General features: G+C 41.2%; 1 protein-coding gene across 1 annotated transcript in view; it reads left to right on the top strand.

The window, feature by feature from the left end:
* Positions 1–19,450, top strand: part of mthfd1l (methylenetetrahydrofolate dehydrogenase (NADP+ dependent) 1 like) — a 35,353-nt gene that overhangs the window by 4,195 nt on the left and 11,708 nt on the right. The window contains exons 7-20 of the mRNA XM_034579176.1: positions 425–561; positions 1,198–1,297; positions 1,553–1,620; positions 1,715–1,812; positions 2,455–2,628; positions 2,892–3,028; positions 3,871–3,917; positions 4,926–5,033; positions 5,297–5,371; positions 6,087–6,189; positions 7,605–7,681; positions 9,183–9,323; positions 10,800–10,868; positions 15,041–15,152. Coding sequence (XP_034435067.1) covers positions 425–561; positions 1,198–1,297; positions 1,553–1,620; positions 1,715–1,812; positions 2,455–2,628; positions 2,892–3,028; positions 3,871–3,917; positions 4,926–5,033; positions 5,297–5,371; positions 6,087–6,189; positions 7,605–7,681; positions 9,183–9,323; positions 10,800–10,868; positions 15,041–15,152 — 1,446 coding nt within the window. The remainder of the gene's footprint in view (positions 1–424; positions 562–1,197; positions 1,298–1,552; positions 1,621–1,714; positions 1,813–2,454; positions 2,629–2,891; positions 3,029–3,870; positions 3,918–4,925; positions 5,034–5,296; positions 5,372–6,086; positions 6,190–7,604; positions 7,682–9,182; positions 9,324–10,799; positions 10,869–15,040; positions 15,153–19,450) is intronic.

Below are 19,450 nucleotides of genomic sequence, written 5' to 3'. Positions count from 1 at the left end.
GTTTAATTCTGTGGAAAATGCATGACACCAGGCCACAGAGCAAAATTCCCCTCAAACTGGGGTAATGAACATGACAATCAAGTCAGTGTTCTTCAAAAGCCTCCCCAGTCACCAGACCTGAATTTAATAATTGGATGTGGACGTGTCAAGGAGTGGTTGACAACATTGGGACGTACAAGAAAATGGCAGACTCTGCACGCTAATTTGAAATGCGTGCTTATCCCCACAATAAGTAGAGATTCACTAATTCTATGCATTTTCCTGCATGGAAGCTGTTAAAAGCCTATTAGTCATCCATGTTTAGATGGTGAGCACTTATTTTGACCATGGATTTCTACATTTGGGTTGCTCGTGCACATAAAGCATTTAATGAGTTGCACAACTTGTAAGTTTATATCTCATGTTAATCGACTCGTTTCTACAGATAATCAATTGGAGGGAAAAACGGTGTTGCTGGTCGGAGGTGAAGGACCCTTCGCGTCGGCCCTCCAGTGCCTGATGGAGAAAAGTGGAATGGCTGCTGTCAAGATCAACTGGAGCTCCAGAGTCCTGAAGCAACAGGTGTGTTTTGTTTGTGTTTGTGATCATCTGCTCTTCACACACTTCACACACATCTCATATAGTCTTTACCTTTCTCACTTAACATCCTGTCGTCCTGAAAGGTGGCTGTTAAAAGTTTTCAGCTTGGTCCCTGAAAGAGAAAAGTGTCCTTTGTGAGCTTTGTTGTTTTTCTTTTAAGTGGAGACTTTCTTTTGACTGTTGTTGTTTTACAACTGAAAAGTCTTTGTCTTCTTCTTATGCTCCACACACTCATCTGATTACTCTGTCAGTGCAGTTATTTGCAATTTTACTTGTTTACCACATGGGGTCAGTGTCTACAATATCATGTAACGGAACAGAACTTCAACATCTGTACTAGTTGAAAACATTTTTTCTGGTACATTTGTCATACATGTTTATACCTGTCATACACAAGCTAATGATATAATAAACTTTATTTATATAGCATTCCAAAGTGCTTGTCAATGGCAGAAAAATAAAACAGACTCGTCAAAAAATCATCAGCAAAGCACACACTACTGTCTTCTACAAATTTCTTAACTTTATTCTAGAATTATTACTTGTCTCCTTTAATCATTATATTATTTCCCTCTTTTTTGAAAAAACATAAAATGTCCTTCTCTTTCCATATTCTAGGTGATGCAGGCGGATGCTGTGGTCCTGTTGGGGTCTGGGAAGATGGATGTCCCATCCACCTGGTTTAGACCCGAGGCTGCTGTCATTCGCTGTGAGCCAGGTATTGTTAAAATACAAAAATAATTACATCACTCTTCATGGAGGGTTAGTGAAAATAAATGACACCTCTTGGCATCACACCCTTGGGTTTTGCACAGATTTTAAACCTCACCGCTTCAGATTATACTTAAAAGCATTAAGTGTTGCAGTTCAAAATGAAGTCAGCTATAGCAAGCTGTTCCCCAAGTCTTTACCACTTTTTCAACATTCATATTTTTATTCAACAATGTGAATTAACCGTACTGTTTTCCTGTAGATGACCATGCCGCAGAGACGCCCTCTAAGTCTGAGTTATGGAGCCTCACAGCAGCTTACAGGACACAGGTACATCTTTGTTTTCACCCCATTTTCTTCAAATGTTTTGTCTTTGTGGTTCTTCCCCACCTCATTCCGACTGTTTCTTCTCTTCGTCGACTAGAACGTGGTACGTAGTTGCAGCCGGTGGATCCAGGAGCAGCAGTACCGACCCTGGCGTCTGCGAAACCTCAAACTGCAGCCGCTGACACCAGTACCAAGGTATAGACCACTATTCTGTCATGGGCTGCTTCTCTACAGCTACCTGGATGTGGAAGCTTTTCTTGTGTCGTACTGTTTTCATATGTTTACACATGAATATGATATGTGGGGCTTTCCATAAGGACATAGAGTAGCAAATGGAAATTATTGGTTATGTTTCCTTTGGCAATCAAAAAAATATGTAATGTAATGTTGGCATACTTCAGACTGCTGTGACGTCCCTCCTCTTTTTTCTATGACGGCACGGCTGCAAAGTGAGAACAGTCGAAACCAGCACATTTACAGAGCATAAAGGAAAACAATATATGTTTTTGTATTTCTTTGGAACTGTAGCAGTAAGAGAAACCTGATGTAGTTTGGGAAATGCAAGAAATCACTTGTGGGAGTAGTAGTAGTTTCATAAGTTCTTGGAGATCCTCTTGAAGCCTGGCAACGTTTATTATGCCATTTATTAAACATCTGATTAATTAAACAGATTAATTAAACTTGTATTTATATAAGCACTCATTACACGGCTGGTGAGGCTTATTAAATCAGAGAATTAAGGCCACAGATAATTAAAGGCCACAAAGAGCCGTAATAGTAACTGAGTAGTGTCGTAGTAGAGTCAGAATGATTTATCATGTTTTCTGTGTTTGTTAGTGATATAGAGATTTCCAGAGCTCAGATGCCCAAACCAGTGGACCAGCTGGCTCAGGAGGTCGGTCTGCTGCCAGAAGAGCTTGAAGCCTATGGCAGGAACAAAGCTAAGGTCCGACTCTCCCTGTTAGACCGACTTCATGCTGAGCCTGATGGGAAATATGTACTGGTTGCTGGGTGAGTGTGACTTACTGATCTGCTGAATTTCCTTCAGTGCCCTCTAGTGCTGAAATTAGCGACATAATAGAAGTAAACCCTACTGGTTACCATTAAGGGGACGATGGCAAGCAGTCAATCTGTCCATACTTCATTAGTAGTATTTGGAGTTTTTTTCTGAATTATGATTCCCAGTAATACATGTTATAGCTTGGTTGTACAGTGACTGTGGTCATGAAGTTAATGCATTAATGAATTCATATTCTTATTTTCTCCACGTCTAGTATAACTCCCACCCCACTTGGCGAAGGTAAAAGCACAGTGACCATCGGCCTCGTCCAGGCTCTCACCGCCCATCTGAAGCTCAACTCCTTCGCCTGTCTCCGGCAGCCGTCCCAGGGACCCACGTTTGGGGTTAAAGGTCGGCTATGATAATTTCCATATCCTTCCACCGCTCTGTACCCTCTGCCTTTCCAGTGATTAAAATATAATAAGATACAGTAATATCCTTTCTCATCTCATTCCAATAATCATTTTGTTTTCTCTAAAACAAATAACTTAAAGGGATAGCTCATCCAAAAATTTGAATTCACTCATTATCTACTCACCAATCTGCCGATGGAGGGGTGGGTGAAGTGTCTCAGGGGTAAACAGTGTTGCAGCCAAATCCAATACAAGTGAAGTAAATGGCGACCACTTTTTCAAATGTATAAAAACATACTGCTCCTGTGGTGTCATCCAAAAGTCTGTGAGCCCAGACATTCAAATTTGTGTCGAAACAAGTTAATTTACACTATGTTTTTATCCTAAATGTCCTCTTATATTCTCCTCTGGAGTTCGAGCGTGGATCACAGCGGACATTTAGGCTAAAAACATGATGTAAATGACATCAACTTTGAATGTCTGGGCTTGGGTGAACTGTCCCTTTAAGCCTTACGCTTTATTTTCATGTTTTTAAGGATGTCCAGCAGCTTGAAATAGTGGAAAGAATCTCTAAATTTTGTTTTGCTTCCTGTTGAAAACATTGAGGGGGCTCTGAACACGGACAGAGACTGGCGCCCAAAGCAGCGGCAGCACTTAGGAATGTATCAATAACTGCGCGATAAGCTATCTTTGTCAGTGTGAGTCTAGCGTTTCGTACCCTGCTACGTTTTATGCCGTGGGTGGAACGGTTCACCCAGAGTCCAACACGCAGCATTCCTCCTTTGTGCGTCCCTGCCCTGTTGTCTGCCTCTGACTGTGCTACTACTTCTTTGTGCCCAGGGGGAGCTGCAGGAGGGGGATATGCCCAGGTCATTCCTATGGAGGAGGTAAGACACACAGAAGGACTGGCGGTGCTTGCTTCAAAAGACTCAAGACGTGCAGAGAGTCCCACAAAATACGCACACTCGCAACCCCTGGAGCTGTGGCATAACATTGCTTGTGACTATAGGCTCTGTCTCTGAAGACGGAGAGGGAGGTTCAAAGCTGCAGACACGTAGTCTACGCTCTGACGGCCTCCTTTTTCTCGAAACAAAACACCAGCTTTTTGTTATGCATGTTGCTTCCATCTCTCAATCTTCTCTCTCTGCGCTCCTGTTAAAAAAAAAAAAAATCTAATGTTTAGTTTCCTGTAAAACGAAGGGCTCATACCAAGCAGAGAGAATATGAGCCATAATATTTTTAAAGACGGAGGGGACAAAGTCGAAACCTTGTGAAGGTTACTTTGTTCTTATCCTCATTTATCATGTGATACATTTACAGCCTTTGATCCTGTATTTTCTATGAGGTTTTATTATCCTTCTGCACCGGTGGTAGCCAGAGGATTTATGTTTTGTAGATGTCCGTCCATCCTTCACGTCTGTGAACGTGATAACTCGGTGACACCTCGAGGGAAAATGTTAAAATTTGGTCCAGAAGTTCACTTGGACTCGAACTGATTAGAATTTGATAGTCAAATGTCAAGGTCAAGGTCTGGGTTTTTTGACCTTGTGAATACGGCATCTCAAAAGGTAGTTCTCTCAGATTTGTCACAAATGGTCACTTGGCCTAAAAGATGAGCTGATTAGATTTTTAGATTTTGATGGTAAAAAAAAATAGAATATATAATAATTTGCCCGTAAGTCGAAAATTAACGCACTGATAATGACAAAATTTCACACCAATATCTAATATGAGATGAATGAAATGAAAAAGTGATTACGTTCTATTTCCAAAATGTCAAAGGTCAACTTCACACTCAGCTTCTTAAACACACACACACTGTGTACTAACACATAACAATAACAGTTCCTCCTTTTCTTTTTTCTCCTTTCTTCCCCTCTTATTTCATCCTCCAGTTCAACCTCCATCTGACTGGTGACATTCACGCCATCACAGCTGCCAACAACCTGGTGGCAGCAGCCATCGATGCCAGGATGCTCCACGAGGCGACGCAATCAGACAAGGTGACTCAGCAATAACTTTTCAGCCCATTCGCACACAGAACTTCAGAAACTGAACCTCCCTTTGTATACATACTACAATCTTATTATGTGGACATGTCAGAGACAGCTCTGTATCTGTGAAATCCCTTTTTGTATTGTGTGTTCGCTGTGATTCTTTCTACTCAGGACCTTAACCTAATCTCCCCCCAAGGCACTTTAAATGTACCTTTTTAAATACATGTACTTCACAATATTGTACCATAATGTTGTCTTGTACCTCTAAGGCTCTGTTTAATCGACTGGTCCCGTCAGTGAATGGAGTCAGACGGTTTTCACCCATTCAGATCTCCAGGCTTCGTGTAAGTCTGAACAAAATCACTAGTGTCAATCACAGCTTCTAACCCACGAGGTTGTTGTTCAGTTCTTGTTTAGAGAATATGCGTCTGTCCACTAGGGGACCTCAGTGAGCCTGTCTATAGTTACCTCCTCCCTCATGACGTGTTCTCCAAATATTTGTTTATAATACAATAATCTTGTCTGTTTTTATCACTAATATGGCTACTGCTATTTTATTTATTCTTAATGTCGCATGATGTACATTTTTAAATATTAAAATACAAATGACAGATGTTGTGGAGATAGAAAGGAGAAGTTTTAACCTGAGTCACCTCCGTGTTTGTCCGTCCTGTTGGATAAAGGTCTGTGGAATGAGAACTTAATAGGACTATAAAATATTTATTGCTCTTAATGGACGGAGTGAGAGAGAAATAGTAAGAGCTCTCTCAGCAAACCTTTTGAACCTGATGGCTTCATAGTAATTTAGTCTGGATTTGTTTTTTAACTGCTTGGTTGATGCCGTGCATCCAGCTAATGTGGACATATTCAGAAGTGTACTGCTACTTTGAGTATAATTATAGAAATTATTCATTTATCTCAATATATCAATGAATTGCTGTATCTAGCATTAGTGCCATAGCTTGGATCAAAATCTGGTGACACGAAGAGCCGAAACCAAAAAATGTAACTTTTCCAAGTTTCCAAGTTCTTTGATCTTTCTTCTCTCTTCAATTCCAGCGTCTTGGCATCAACTCAACAGACCCAGCGTCTCTTACACCACAGGAAGTTAGCGCCTTTGTCCGTCTGGACCTTGACCCTTCCAAGATCACCTGGCAGAGAGGTATATCTACAAGTGTAGGACTTAACACAACTTAAGGGAAATACAGTTGAATTTCAGTTCGTCTCTTCACCACCTTTCCCCTTAAACTCAAAATGAAGACAAAAAAACAGAGTTTAAATGTGGGAAATATATGGACTGTAGATTTTCACCTTGATATTGGGGGGGGATGCAGTGATCATGTTGACTTATCAGGCAATGTGATGTTATATGGTGTTGGCAGTATCAAATACACAGGTGCAAACTGACCATCGCAAAGCTGCTTTCATTGGACAGTGATTTGAAAATGTCAGTGTAACATTTTGTAAAAGTTTCTGCAATCATAGAATCTTACTGGTCAAAACCAATATAATGGTTATGACACAAATCTAATTTAAATAGATGTCTTGACAAACATCCCATGGCCCATAAAGATGATTTTTCTGAGGAATGTCAGCAGATGCAGTGCTGAATTAAAAGTACTTTCCTTTTTTTTAATAAATCAGTCTTTATTAGTACAGGCTGTTAAACTGTAAACCTGCCTGTTTGGACTGGTTTGTTTTCTTTGTCTGTGGTGATGCTGGTTGCAGCTTTCTTTCTGAAACTGTAACTTGAATCCTCATCAGTGAAAATCATTGATGACAACTCTGTCTGTCCTTCATATCGAATGAACACGTCTTATGTAGGAGTGTTGCAGGCATTAGTCTGAGGATGATAAATGTGTGTATAATATGAGAGGGATTATCTTCCTCTGTGGAAGCTGTGTGGGTTTAAAGTTGTTAGAACAACCTGCCCTGTGCTGCTATGACTGATGTGGTATTTACTCCAGCAGCTCCACGGGGGGATTCTCCAGAGACGAAACCCTGGAGATTAAAAACAGATTTACCACCTAATGTTTCGTGGGTGTGACCGGCGTGTCTGTGCGCTCGTGACACAAACCATGTTTTTTTCATTTTCCCTTCCATTACATCAAACCAGCATGAGAAAATAAGGGAAGACTGCTGTGGTTTCCTTGCCAGTCGTAACTACTGCAAACAGAACAACTGCTCTCTAGACATTTTATCAGAGAGCAGGCGAAGCGCTGAGTGAAGAAACTTTTAAAGTGCTTTCACTGTGTCAACACCTACTCACAATAAGAGATAACAATTTCTCTTTTTGTCAGTTGTTAGGATTTTTATGTGTGGAAGCCTGAGAATATGTGATATTTGATCCGGGCTGTAGAGGCATAAATCTTCTGTGTCTAAGGGGTCAGAACAAATTATATTTACTATTTTATTAAAAACGTATGTGTCTTTTCTGTCATTGATATTATGGAAGTTTTCCCTGAGCATGAAAACTGGCGCAACATCAATGACAGACAAGTCATAAACCTTTAAAATCTGATATTTTACCAGATGTTTGGCAAGAACTTAAAATGTCTTTTTGTCCTGATTTTCCAGTTCTTGATACAAACGACCGTTTCTTGAGGAAGATCACAATTGGACAGGCGAGCACTGAAAAAGGACAGATCAGAGAGGTATGTAGCTTTAATGCCTTTACAATCCCGATTCCTCTGAATTTATGACATTTCTTTTGAAATATTCTGGCACCTGCTGTCTTGGTTTTGTGTTTTTTGGACTGACGCACCCACAAGTTATGATGCTCACTCACAAGCTGGATTCAGACGTGCACTGAACCCCAGACAATCTCCTGAAATTATCCGGAGAGGTGAATCTCAGATGGGGCTAATGTGAGAATACAGCAGGAAAAGAAAATGCATATCTCAGGATGAACTATGGAAAGACAACAAGATTCAAGAGCTTTTGGCGATATGGACAGACGCCGGTTGGACAATCTCCTGCTTTCTTCATTCGTTAAAGACAAACTGTGCGGACATTCACCGGAGCTCATGTCTGAAAACTGTTACCGACAGTGACATCACTGCAGAGGCTTTGCTGCTGGGTGTCATTTACATGGGTGGAATATTATCATTATGTAGTTTTACAGTAATGATGTCTAAAAACCTACTCATACACACACACACACACACACACACACACACACACACACACACACACACACACACACACACACACACACACACTCTCCACCGTTTCCTTCTTTGACCACGATGAATTCCAGAAGTATTTCACCCGTATGTCTGTAGTAATGACTGCTAAATGAAATCCTGTAAATATACACTTTACCTCAATTGGAAGCAAGCTGGTGTAAGTGAAAGCAAATGTTTAAAGAAGCAGAAAAACGACCCGCCCACACACACACACACACACCTGGAGCAACCTCTAAGCGGGTTCAGCATATGCTTACATTTACCGCCATCAGTTCGTCCACTCTGTTTGCCTTTCATTCCTGGCCCCCCCCACCCTCCTCCAGTGCTGGATACACTATAGCCCCTCAGGGTATTATCACTGGGAGTGGGAATAGCAATGTTGTGTTCTTTAGTGGATTGATGTGGTTTAAGTTATGATTCTGTCTTTGGCCACGGAATGGAGACGTCTTTGGTTTTCCATGCTCTTCCCATTCACTCATTTTCTCTCCTTTCTCTCCGTCTTCAAGTTTGCGCTCAGTTTCACAGAAATCAATACAGAAAGTCCCCTCAAAAATGAGCTAAACAAGATGATAGTTTAATTATTTTTCTACAAAATCATCATTTTGAAACCAGGCCATGGTCATTTGACTTTTTCTCATGCTCATGTGATAAAGCTGGTGACTTTGATGTCTGGATCTCTTGTCTGCCAGTCACTGGGGGCAATTGTAGATTTTTTTATTGACACTGTGATCCCTACAACACTGTGGTCTCAAGACGAGTGAGACACTTTCAAAGCTATTTTTCCTTTTAAATTGTCACTTATCAAAATGGTGTCAAATATATTTTAGTTTGAAAGAGATCGTTTTGCGTCATAGGTGCAAACTTACACATGATTTCACTTTCAAAACATCCGTGAAACTGCATGAATTTCACTTTATTTGTTTCTGTTGTTTAAATTTTGTTTGATTATTCTTTTCTCGCACTGCAGACTGGGTTCGACATCGCGGTGGCCAGTGAGATCATGGCCATCCTGGCTCTGGCAGACAGCCTGGAGGACATGAGAAACAGACTGGCATGCATGGTGGTGGGGACCAGTCGCTCAGGGCGGCCCGTCACCACAGAGGACCTGGTGTGTGTTACTGTGTAGTCCTTTCTCTCAGGGAGTGTGGGAATTTCAACTCTGGCCGTGTCACAGTTTGCCCCGTCATCAATACATGTCAGAATTTCTACACTGAAGATATTCAGACAGCTTCAGTTTTGCCTCTCGATGTTTCTTAACTCAGTTACACTAAGATACAGAAAGGAGTTTGCAGATTGGGAGTGTCAGGCTTTGACTATTGGATTTTTTAAAGTGAAAGCTTAGTGTTTTCTGGCGGGAATTTATCCAACCCATTGAGGAAAGAGCTGTTTGAGATCGACCGCCCTCTAAAGCGTTTGATATTAAAGGTCTGTTGGCAGAGAGAACTGCAACTGAAGATGATGGATTGATACGAAAGATAGACTAGATAGATAGATGGATAGATAGATGGATATGAAATATGGATGGATGGATATATGAGAGACAAAAGATAGATGGATGGATATGAAAGATTGATATGATGGAAGAATAGATAGATGGATGGATAGATACGAAAGAAGGAAATATGGTCAGATGAGAGATACAAAAGATACATGGATGGATATGAAAGATAGAAATGATGGATAGATACAAAAGATAGATAAGATGGATGGATCGCTGTGAGAGGTTGATAAGATAGATAGATAGATAGATAGATACATATACTTTATTGATCCTGAGACAATTTACTAAACAAAGTGAATGAAAACATCTTCAACCTTTTTGACAACATGCAACTTACATTTATTAGAAAGAAACACTAAATAAATAATAATTAACATTGCTACAAATACAGAAAACGTTTTTAATGTATGACCTGCAACATTTCTCGGTTTTCAATGTGGTGAGTGCATTTCTTTTTTATCCTAGGGACACAGGCAGGGTGGTTGACGTGTAGAAAAACTCCTCATTGCCGTTATTAACTCTACTATCTGCTGTTTTCTGTCAGACTTTTCACCTACAAATGTCCTCATTTCCCACTTTTGTCCCAAACACACTGCAGCCCCACTTCCCCCTTTCAAAACAACGTCTCGTCTAGGTGTAACCTGTGACGAAGACGTTAGCCAGGCCTCTTCGCACCCCTCACCAGACCCAGATCTATGGGCTCAGCTGGCTGCGGTTTTACAACCGAAAGCTGCAGCCCAACTGTGTTGTTTCAGAGCCGCACGGGAGGATCCCCTATAAAGTTACATTAGTCCGGTTGGTCAGGATGCAAAAACATGACCACACCTGCAGAGCCAGACCCAGGGGGAATATGGTGTAGAGCTGTGTGTACACTACAGTATATGTGTGTTAGTGAGTCCAGATTGATGACGGGGCACATTTTGAAGCAAATCTTACTCTCTGTGTTACTGTCGTGCTATTTATCATTTAAAGAACTATTTCTTTACGTCAGCATCAGTTGTTTGTATGATTGAGGTAAAAATTTACATCTGAATCCCAATAATCTGTTCTCGTCTCTCATATTTCTTTCTTCCTCCCTGTCAGGGTGTGAGCGGAGCACTGGCGGTGTTAATGAAAGATGCCATTAAGCCCACCCTGATGCAGACCCTTGAGGTGAGGCACCCACATAACCCCACTTAAATAGTCGTTATCCGGCTCAACGTAGCGTCTTCTGATGAATATCTCGTTGAAGAAATAGGCTGAGGGTCCGCGGGGAGAGGGGAAGCGTGCACTAAACCTACCTCTGCTGTCAGAGAAAAGAGCAGAGTGCTCCAGTGGGCGCTTTTAAGAAAGGATGATAGATTGACCTTTTCCTCCCATGGCTCTTTATCTTAATAGCAGTTTAGCAGAGGGCAGGTGGAGCTCTCGGTGGAGGCCACTCGGTCCCCACTTACACAACTATCAGTTATGGGTGTGACGACTTATGCCATAACACTGCCTCTCGCAGCATCTGCTTCTCATTTGGATTTTGAGACATTGCCATAACATGAATGGACATGCGATCACACAGGCACACAAGCGACCCTAAACTGTCCCTGTACTACGGAGAAAACTCCCAACCCTGGAGAAATGGAGGGGAGTGGAGATTAAACACACTGACGACACACTGATCATCTCTGTTGCTGCAGGAGTCTGTTTAATGGAAGCACCGAGTTTACAGACTAATGTCTCATTAACTAACATCAGGAAGGGATGAGAATGTGACCTTGAAAATAATCCATCCCCCTGTGCTCGTCTTCAGGCATAAATATGACTGATAGAAAAATAATCACCATTTTAACACAATCTCTCAGCTGGGAATATTTTTACATCACAATATGACCTTATATTTATGTACAAACGGTTTTAAATTACATTGTGTGCCTCTGCGATTAACTCTAAAACATGTCTACACAAACCACTACTCTTAATGGTGAATATTATGTATTTAAATTTAAATTTTATTTTTTATTATTTTGTATTCTTTTGTCTACCTCTTTCTAACTTGCCTGCTGCTGTAACAACTGAGTTTCCCCGGTGTGTGGATCAATAAAGTTGTATCTTCTCTTGTCTTAAAATTGCTATAAATACAAATGAATTCTTGGATTTTATAAAACAAAAAAAACGTTTTCATACAACTATTAGGAAATCTTATACTACGGCTGTCGATATGGCCCAAAGTTATATTAAGATAAAAGTACTACACTGTGTTTTCACATTGTATATGCATTATGTTGTTAAATATTGAACTTTTGTAATATTTGTTGTTTATTTTCCCCTTAAATTAAACTTAATGTCTAATACGAGACACTGCTTCACCTTCTCGGGAGACTGGTGGAGATTTTTGTGATTTTCTGACATTGTATGGACTACATGATTAATCGAGAATCTATTTTACGCGTTGATCAAATGAACCAAATTAGATATTTATGTGTAGAATTTGTGTAAATGGTAAAAACAATCTTGGATAAAGCTTATCACTTAGTCTACATGGAAAATGACAGTGATTCCCAAACCGTTAGTCAGTCACTGAAGTTTATACTCCACACAATGTTTGCAGTCAAGCCTCTGATAACAGCTTCGACTTTCCTTTGTTGTTGTCGAGCTATTTTGTGTTTGTTTGCTCTTTGTTGGTTTCGAACAGAAAGCTTGATTACATGGCGGGATCGGGCGGGTAACACAAACACACACTGTCCCACATTGGGTGTTTTCATGGGTGTAGAAAGGGAGGGGTGGTGGTGGAGTGGAGCATTCAGCAGAGATTTGGTTACTTTGTTTTTTCGGAGGAAGCGCTGCAGTGCTGTTGTGTGAAACTGTTTCCTGTGTGGGTTTCCTGTGATTTTGGTCAGGGAGCTGGTATCGGGAACCGAGCGGGGGCCCCAAGAGCTCCATGAGAACTTTCCGTTGAGCTTGACCGCCCGTTCTCTTTGTGCCCTCTTCGCTTGGGATGGTGTGTTTGTGTGTGTGTGTGTGTTGAATACAGACAGATGCGATGCAGACGTTGTGTGTTTGTCTGCGAGAGCGTGTACATTCCTGTGATCTCTCAGATGAGGCAGGAGACAAAAAGTACATGAGGAAAAAGCGGTAGTTTCTGAACCCACGTCTACAGTCGTTCCGTGCATTTTTCAAACTTCCTGTCTACGTGGAGTTCCACAGAAGGAAGGCGGGCGAGTAAAAGCCTTGATAGTCTACCCTGTGACTTCCGGCCTTTCCAGCTCTCTAAAAATCTCAGCTGGGAATATTTCATTAGCGTGGTTCTCTCCTGCTGCTGCCGTAGTGGACAGTACGAGTGATCCACAGGAAGAGGATATAGTGAATCTTCCTGTTATTGTTCGTCTCCCTTCCTACTCATCATACAATCCGCTTGTCCACTAAACCGAAGAGGTGATACGTTGGACTTCTCGTTTATTTCCACTGTCATCACCCTGTTGTCGCTCGTTTGTTTCCTGAATCGCTTTCCCTCGTGCACAGATGTGGAAAGTGTGAAAAGTGTGAGCGGGGTCGAGTTAAAGTTCAGTCGTTGCAAACACACATGGAAATCCACGCAATGTATGACGTGTGTGTGGTGTCATACATTGAGGAATAGGGGAAAAAAGGTTATTGAATGGGAGTTTTTGTCATCAAACTGTGTTGCCCTCACCTCCTCTTCCTTTTCCTCTTCGTCTTCGTGCAGTTCGATGCCGCTGTAGTCTCTACCACTATTTGCAAAGACAAATAGAGTAGTGGCAGCGTTTGTCAGGGCCTTGTTTAATAGTTGATTTACTCCCCCAAGAGGGAGGTTGTTTATACAGGCGGAGGGAGAAGTATGCAAACAAAAGCTTAGAAAATTGTGAAAGGCCTTCCCATCCTTCCCCTTTCCTCCTTCTCAAGGAATTTGCAGGCAGTGTAACAATGGGTCAGTTGGCTGTCCACCGTTTTTCATCTTGACCAGATTTCTCAGTAATTCTCCCTCACAAGGATTGTGACCTTGAAGAGTAAATCATCCCTCGGTGCCTGTGTTCTTTGATGCCTTGCCTCGTGTGCGTTGGAGGCACCCTGCAAAAATATCTTTGAATAATTCACAGTTGTTGCCTGCAAACCTTTTTAAGAACAGATCTCCTGTCTGTTAGATAACAGCAGCCGAGAGTCTGAGCAGCGGAAACAGTTTGGAGAAGAACCAACACATACAGTCGTTGCGACCTGACAACTGAATAGTTATAGGACACATAACACATGGGCGCTTACTCCTTGAGCAGCAGGTCCCCGGTTCGACTTCTGCCTGGCCGGACCATTAACTGTGTAAATACTCTCTCCCCTTCTCTCTCACCCCGTTTCCTGTCTCTATCTGTTTTTGCAACAGTATTTTTATTATATACATAACTCAAGGTGCACAGTACATATAACTTGGCATGTGAAAGTATAAATGTAAAGACACAACTAACTTATTTAAATTCTTGAGAGGAAAATACATTTTCCACATTATGAGGCAAATTTTGCCCATTTCTCTTATTGCAATGTATGATTCCAAGCAACAAGTGTAAGACAAACCTTGGCTTCTCTCTAAAGACTCAGACCAAACAATATTTAGGATGTGTCCCAAGCAACACATTATGATTCACCTCCAGTTTTACCTCCATAGCCGAGCACATTTCTGTCTCTCTGGTTCAATTACAGAAACTATTTCCACCAATGCTATTTCATCTATTGTGATATTTAAGTCAGTATTGCACACAAATTGCAGAAAGTCTCATTTATATGTTACAATCAAGGTTTAGTTCAACATACTTCTGACCCAGAACTGGTCTCTTACACCTGCCCAGTAGTAAACATTAAAACTGTCAAAACCTTTTTTTTTAGTTAGGCATTTCATGTTTACATCGTGTATATGGCATCTTTATTACATGTATTGCATTTTCCATTGTCTCCTGGTTGTGTTTCTGTTTTTAAATCTTTGTAAATATCAACTGAAAGTAATTGTGTGTGTGTGTAATATATACAGAAAACGTGCACTTGAAGTGCTCTTGTAGTTTGTGTGTTCAGTCTTTAGTGAGTAATTCAAATCAGCAGGGGGAGGAAGCCTGGCCCACAGTCGGGCTGGCGTGCCAGTCGAGTACCTCTTCACTTGTGCCTACTGTTTAGACAAACACGGTACCAGCCAAAGTGCATCCACACGTAAATATTTATCCTGGACGTTTGACTGAAAGACGTCGCATTTAGTATGAAAGAGCTGGTTAGTCCTTATTTAAACTTGGTTGAAGAAGTTGCTGTGGGCGACACTGTTTTCTCAACTCCTCCTGTATGTTTGTGTGCCCCTCGTCTGGTTGCAGGGTACTCCAGTGTTTGTCCACGCCGGGCCTTTTGCCAACATCGCCCATGGCAACTCCTCGGTGTTGGCAGACAAGCTGGCTTTGAAGCTGGTCGGACAGGACGGCTTTGTGGGTGAGAACACTCCGCCTGTGCATACAGATCACACACACACACGAGCAAAGGCAGATGCACAACCTCGAAACCTCTTGGCAGTGACAGACAACAAGATGTTAACTGCCGAGGCCCAGATGTGGAGGGATTTAAGCTTCCTGAGCCGATTCAATGATAATATACATTTTACGACAGTCGTGAATTTCAGCTTGTTCCTCTGCTTTGTGACCTTTAGCCTACATTTGTCTTACTCCTGGTTCTGGCTCCGTTCTACCTGCCTCGGGTCGTCCACCGCTCTGGTGTCCTGCTCCTGCGTAACTTTCTAGGAAACCGCTGGAGAGGTTACATTAAATAACACAAGAGAGAGGGGAAGGAAGCAGATTGATAATCTTAAGTGTGCCTGGAATGCTTTAGAGTAAACCACACTAATCCCCTCAATGTCAAAGCATACTTGAGTATTTCCACTTTTATCTGTCCATCCATCACCCTGCTCTCCCACCCTCTTATTGACTTTGGCAATAGAAATATGTTTGGAATGCATGCGTGTGCAAGTTTGTGGGGCTTGTGGTGCATTTGATGTACGTGCTACTCTCCTCGAGACTTGTATTTATGTGTATTTGAGACATTTTATTTTGACTAAGGACAATAACGGGTCAACAAGGGTAACTAATTAAGACAAGCTGTCATCTGGGAGCGCGGAGGCTCGAATGCGCTTTCTAGACCTCCACCCCACTTGTTTTCCATCTGTCCATCTCACTCCCTCCCTCGTCTGTGTGTTTGTTACCTGAGCCTCAGGTATGCCAGGAACTCAACCTCCCTCCTCTTCCTCCCTGAGCAGCTGGGATGCATGTACCCCCCGCCTCACCCCTTCACTTTCCCACAGCCTCCCCTCAGCTCTTTTCCCTGATGCTACAAACATTACCTCCCTCGCACTGGAATCACTATAAAGAATAACAACTAAACAGCAAACACAATCTGTGTATTTTTAAATTATCGAGTTTCATCATCAAGTGGAAGTTATTACTGATTTTGGCACAGAATGACATGAACTTATCAGACAGGGTTAAAAACACTCAACAACATCACTAGATTAACTAAACTACTTTGATTAGACATAAGACGGAAGTGACACTTGACATTTTGGGAGTGTCCCTTATATTTGATAATCTTCTATATACTCTAAATGCTCAAGCAAATATGTACAAAATTAGTTTCCTTCAATATACTCTGCCTACAAATCATGGTGTAAGTGTCTTATCCGACCACCAGACCCTGCAGGTCCCCCTCAGCTGTGGGTAGAAACAATTTTGTTTTACTGCTTGCAGCTTTATTACAGTTTTTATTCACTCTCACTGGTCTCATCAGTCTTGTTCCCAACAGGAAACTATGCACACTACCTTCTAACAGGCACACGAACAGCAAACACCCAATGTTAGCATGTCACTGCATTTCACAGATCTCATTTCAACCATTGACTTGAGTTTAATGTTATTATATGAATGGATGTGAAAGTGAAAACCAAAAACTACAAAAAGCTTTAATAAAAACTGGGATCTTTCTTTTGAAATCTTTATACGACCACACCACAATGTCTTGAGTTAATATACGGTTGAGTTTAATTATCTCCAAACCTTCCTCTCATGTGGCAAAGGAAGAACGTGAACTCTCAGTGAACTCACCGAGGCAGCGTATGAAAATACTCAGGGCCTGTGCTTCATCATGCTCAGTATTACAGTGACGGTTTTTCAAGTCACTTTGGAATCTGCTCTTAAAATGTCGAAATTTTGTAGGGGGGGGGGTGTAATTTCATCGTGCCAGATGTGAGGGATTCCTGTATCGTTTACAGTCTGGGGTATTGAACACAAATGAGATGTGAGATTTCCCTGACGGCAAAGCCTCATTAAACTACAGCGACAAATCATTTGGGCTTTTTTAAGAGAAGTGACCGCTGACAGATGATGATGTAAAATATTTTCAGCCTTCGCAGCTTTCTTCAGCTACAGCTTTAACTTGTATTTCTGTTTTTTTTTTCTTTTCTGCTTTTGTTGGTTTGTAATTGTAAACTGAATATTTTTGTTTTCCAAACCCCTCGATTTATTGAGAAAACAACCAACAGATAAATCCATAATAACAATAATTATTAGTTTGAGCCCCACACAGCACAGTTTATTGTTTGAAAGGAAGTAGATGATGGTGTTGATATAGCCTATTTTCCAGTGTTTTTATTGGCCAGGGTACTGATACCACTGCTCTGACACCACCCAGCTCGCTCTCTGTCTCTGTCTCTCTCTCTCTGTCTCTCTCTTTCTCTCTCTCTCTCTCTCTCTCTCTTTGGCCCCGTTCACAACAACATCGACCTTTTCTTCCCCTCTCGCTCTCTGGCCTGTTAAAGGTTGTCGCACAGAACAGGAAGCTTGCGAGTGTTTCCTTATGACATCCTCTGTGGTCACTCTCCTGCCAGTGTAACGTGGAGGGGGCTCGTCGTATTTGCTGTCGTTTCTCATTAGCCGTCTCTTTTTGTTTTCATTCCTTTTGTCTCTGAAGTTGATTTGCTCCGATGTATCTGAGGTGTGACTTCTCAGAAATACTCTAGTGGCACTAATGAGAAACACTCAATTCTGTCCGTGACCCAACCTATTGTTGAGTTTCATGCCTGCAGGTTTTAAGTTTGGAGGTGATGCAGCCAATGCATTCTGCTTGACGTTAATATTGTCATTTACATTCATTTCATTTTCAGTTTTATTTGTGTAGTGACAAACCACAACATGCATAATCTCAAGGCACTTTACCACAGGCTAAACAAACAGCCCATTTCCAACAGGCAGGTTTATAACAGACACTGCACTGGTTGTACTACAATTGTTCTTCCTCTTTTTCTTTTCTCTTAAGAAATTTCCCATCCCTCAAATTTAATTTTAGCTTTTTATCTCTTTTCCATTCCCTGTCCCTTTCTACCTCACATCTCTTCTTAGTGAATGTATTTGAGAACAATTTATCCAATACAATCTGAGTTGATTTGATTTTTTTATCGATAATCAAAAAACAAAATAGATCTTCTATCTCAAAGGAAGCAACACAAATCATTTCCTGAGCACTGACAGCTTAACTGTTCCAGATAAATTGGGAATTTACTGTAAAATCTCCGCGCTCACACAAGCATGTAAAGGACATGCACATAATTCGTCACATTAATTTGCCTCCGGACATGCGTCCTGATCACATTTCCTCGCGTCCTTTAATACAATTAAATTACATGTTGAGAGAGTTAGCTGTTTGTTGTTATGTTCTATAAATGACTGCCCACGCACAAAAACACACACCTTTCACCAGGAGAGACAGACGTGCAGGACGGCCTGACAAATGAAAATGGCCCACAGGAAGTGGAGGGAGGGTCTGGACCAGCAACAGATGCTCTAGTGAGATATTAGCTAATAGAGCGTTATTATAATAATAAATGGTGATATGGACACTCAACATTGGCTGACAGCCCCTAACATTGTCTCCCTTCTTATGCAACTATTTTGAGTATCATTTAATTTTCTTTCCTCTAAAAATACGCCTTGTTTTATCGTTGAGCATCATCTTGACTGACGACAGTCGTGGCGGGAAGGACGAACTGATTGGATTTTGGAGGTCAAAGTTGAACTTTTCAGACAAATGTGTAATCGAATTATACATTGAAGTAATGACATTTTTCACAATCAAACAAAATCTAAAGGTCAACTCCATTGTGACACTGTGACAGCACTGTCTTTTTTTTTAAATGCTTGTTTTGGCCAATATTTAAAGCCATAACTCAGTTTTGAGGCTTAAAACTGAATAGTGGTTCATGCACACAGTATTTTTGATGGTTTTTATTGGTCTTAAGGTTACCACATGCAGTTTTAGGGCATGTTTAGTATTTTAGGTTGTTTTTAACATTGAAAGTGGAGTTCTTATCCTTCACATTCAGTCTTTGTACTAGTTTATTATTTTAAAAGTATTACAAAAAGCCCTAGTTTCTAACTCGCCTGTTCACATACAAGGAGTTGTGGTTAATTTGGTCTATTCCAAAGCCGAAAGGATCCAATCTTGCATTTTAGTGCCATTTAGGATTTAACTCATACATCTACATCATATGGACTCATGAACAAATACCTAAACAAACTTTATTCCCCTGTCTGACAGAAAGTCTCCTGCACTTGACTTTATTGTTCTTCCCTGGTGGTCATCAAGAGTTCATAAGGCTTGATATTGAACTGGACTGTAAGGGTAGTAAATACCGACTGTCAGGTAGAAACAGAATTCAATTCACGTGAATGTCCCATCACTCATTTTGG

Source organism: Hippoglossus hippoglossus, chromosome 24 (genome assembly GCF_009819705.1).
Source record: "Hippoglossus hippoglossus isolate fHipHip1 chromosome 24, fHipHip1.pri, whole genome shotgun sequence".
Lineage (NCBI taxonomy): Eukaryota > Metazoa > Chordata > Actinopteri > Pleuronectiformes > Pleuronectidae > Hippoglossus > Hippoglossus hippoglossus.
This window is presented reverse-complemented; position numbering and strand designations above follow the sequence as displayed.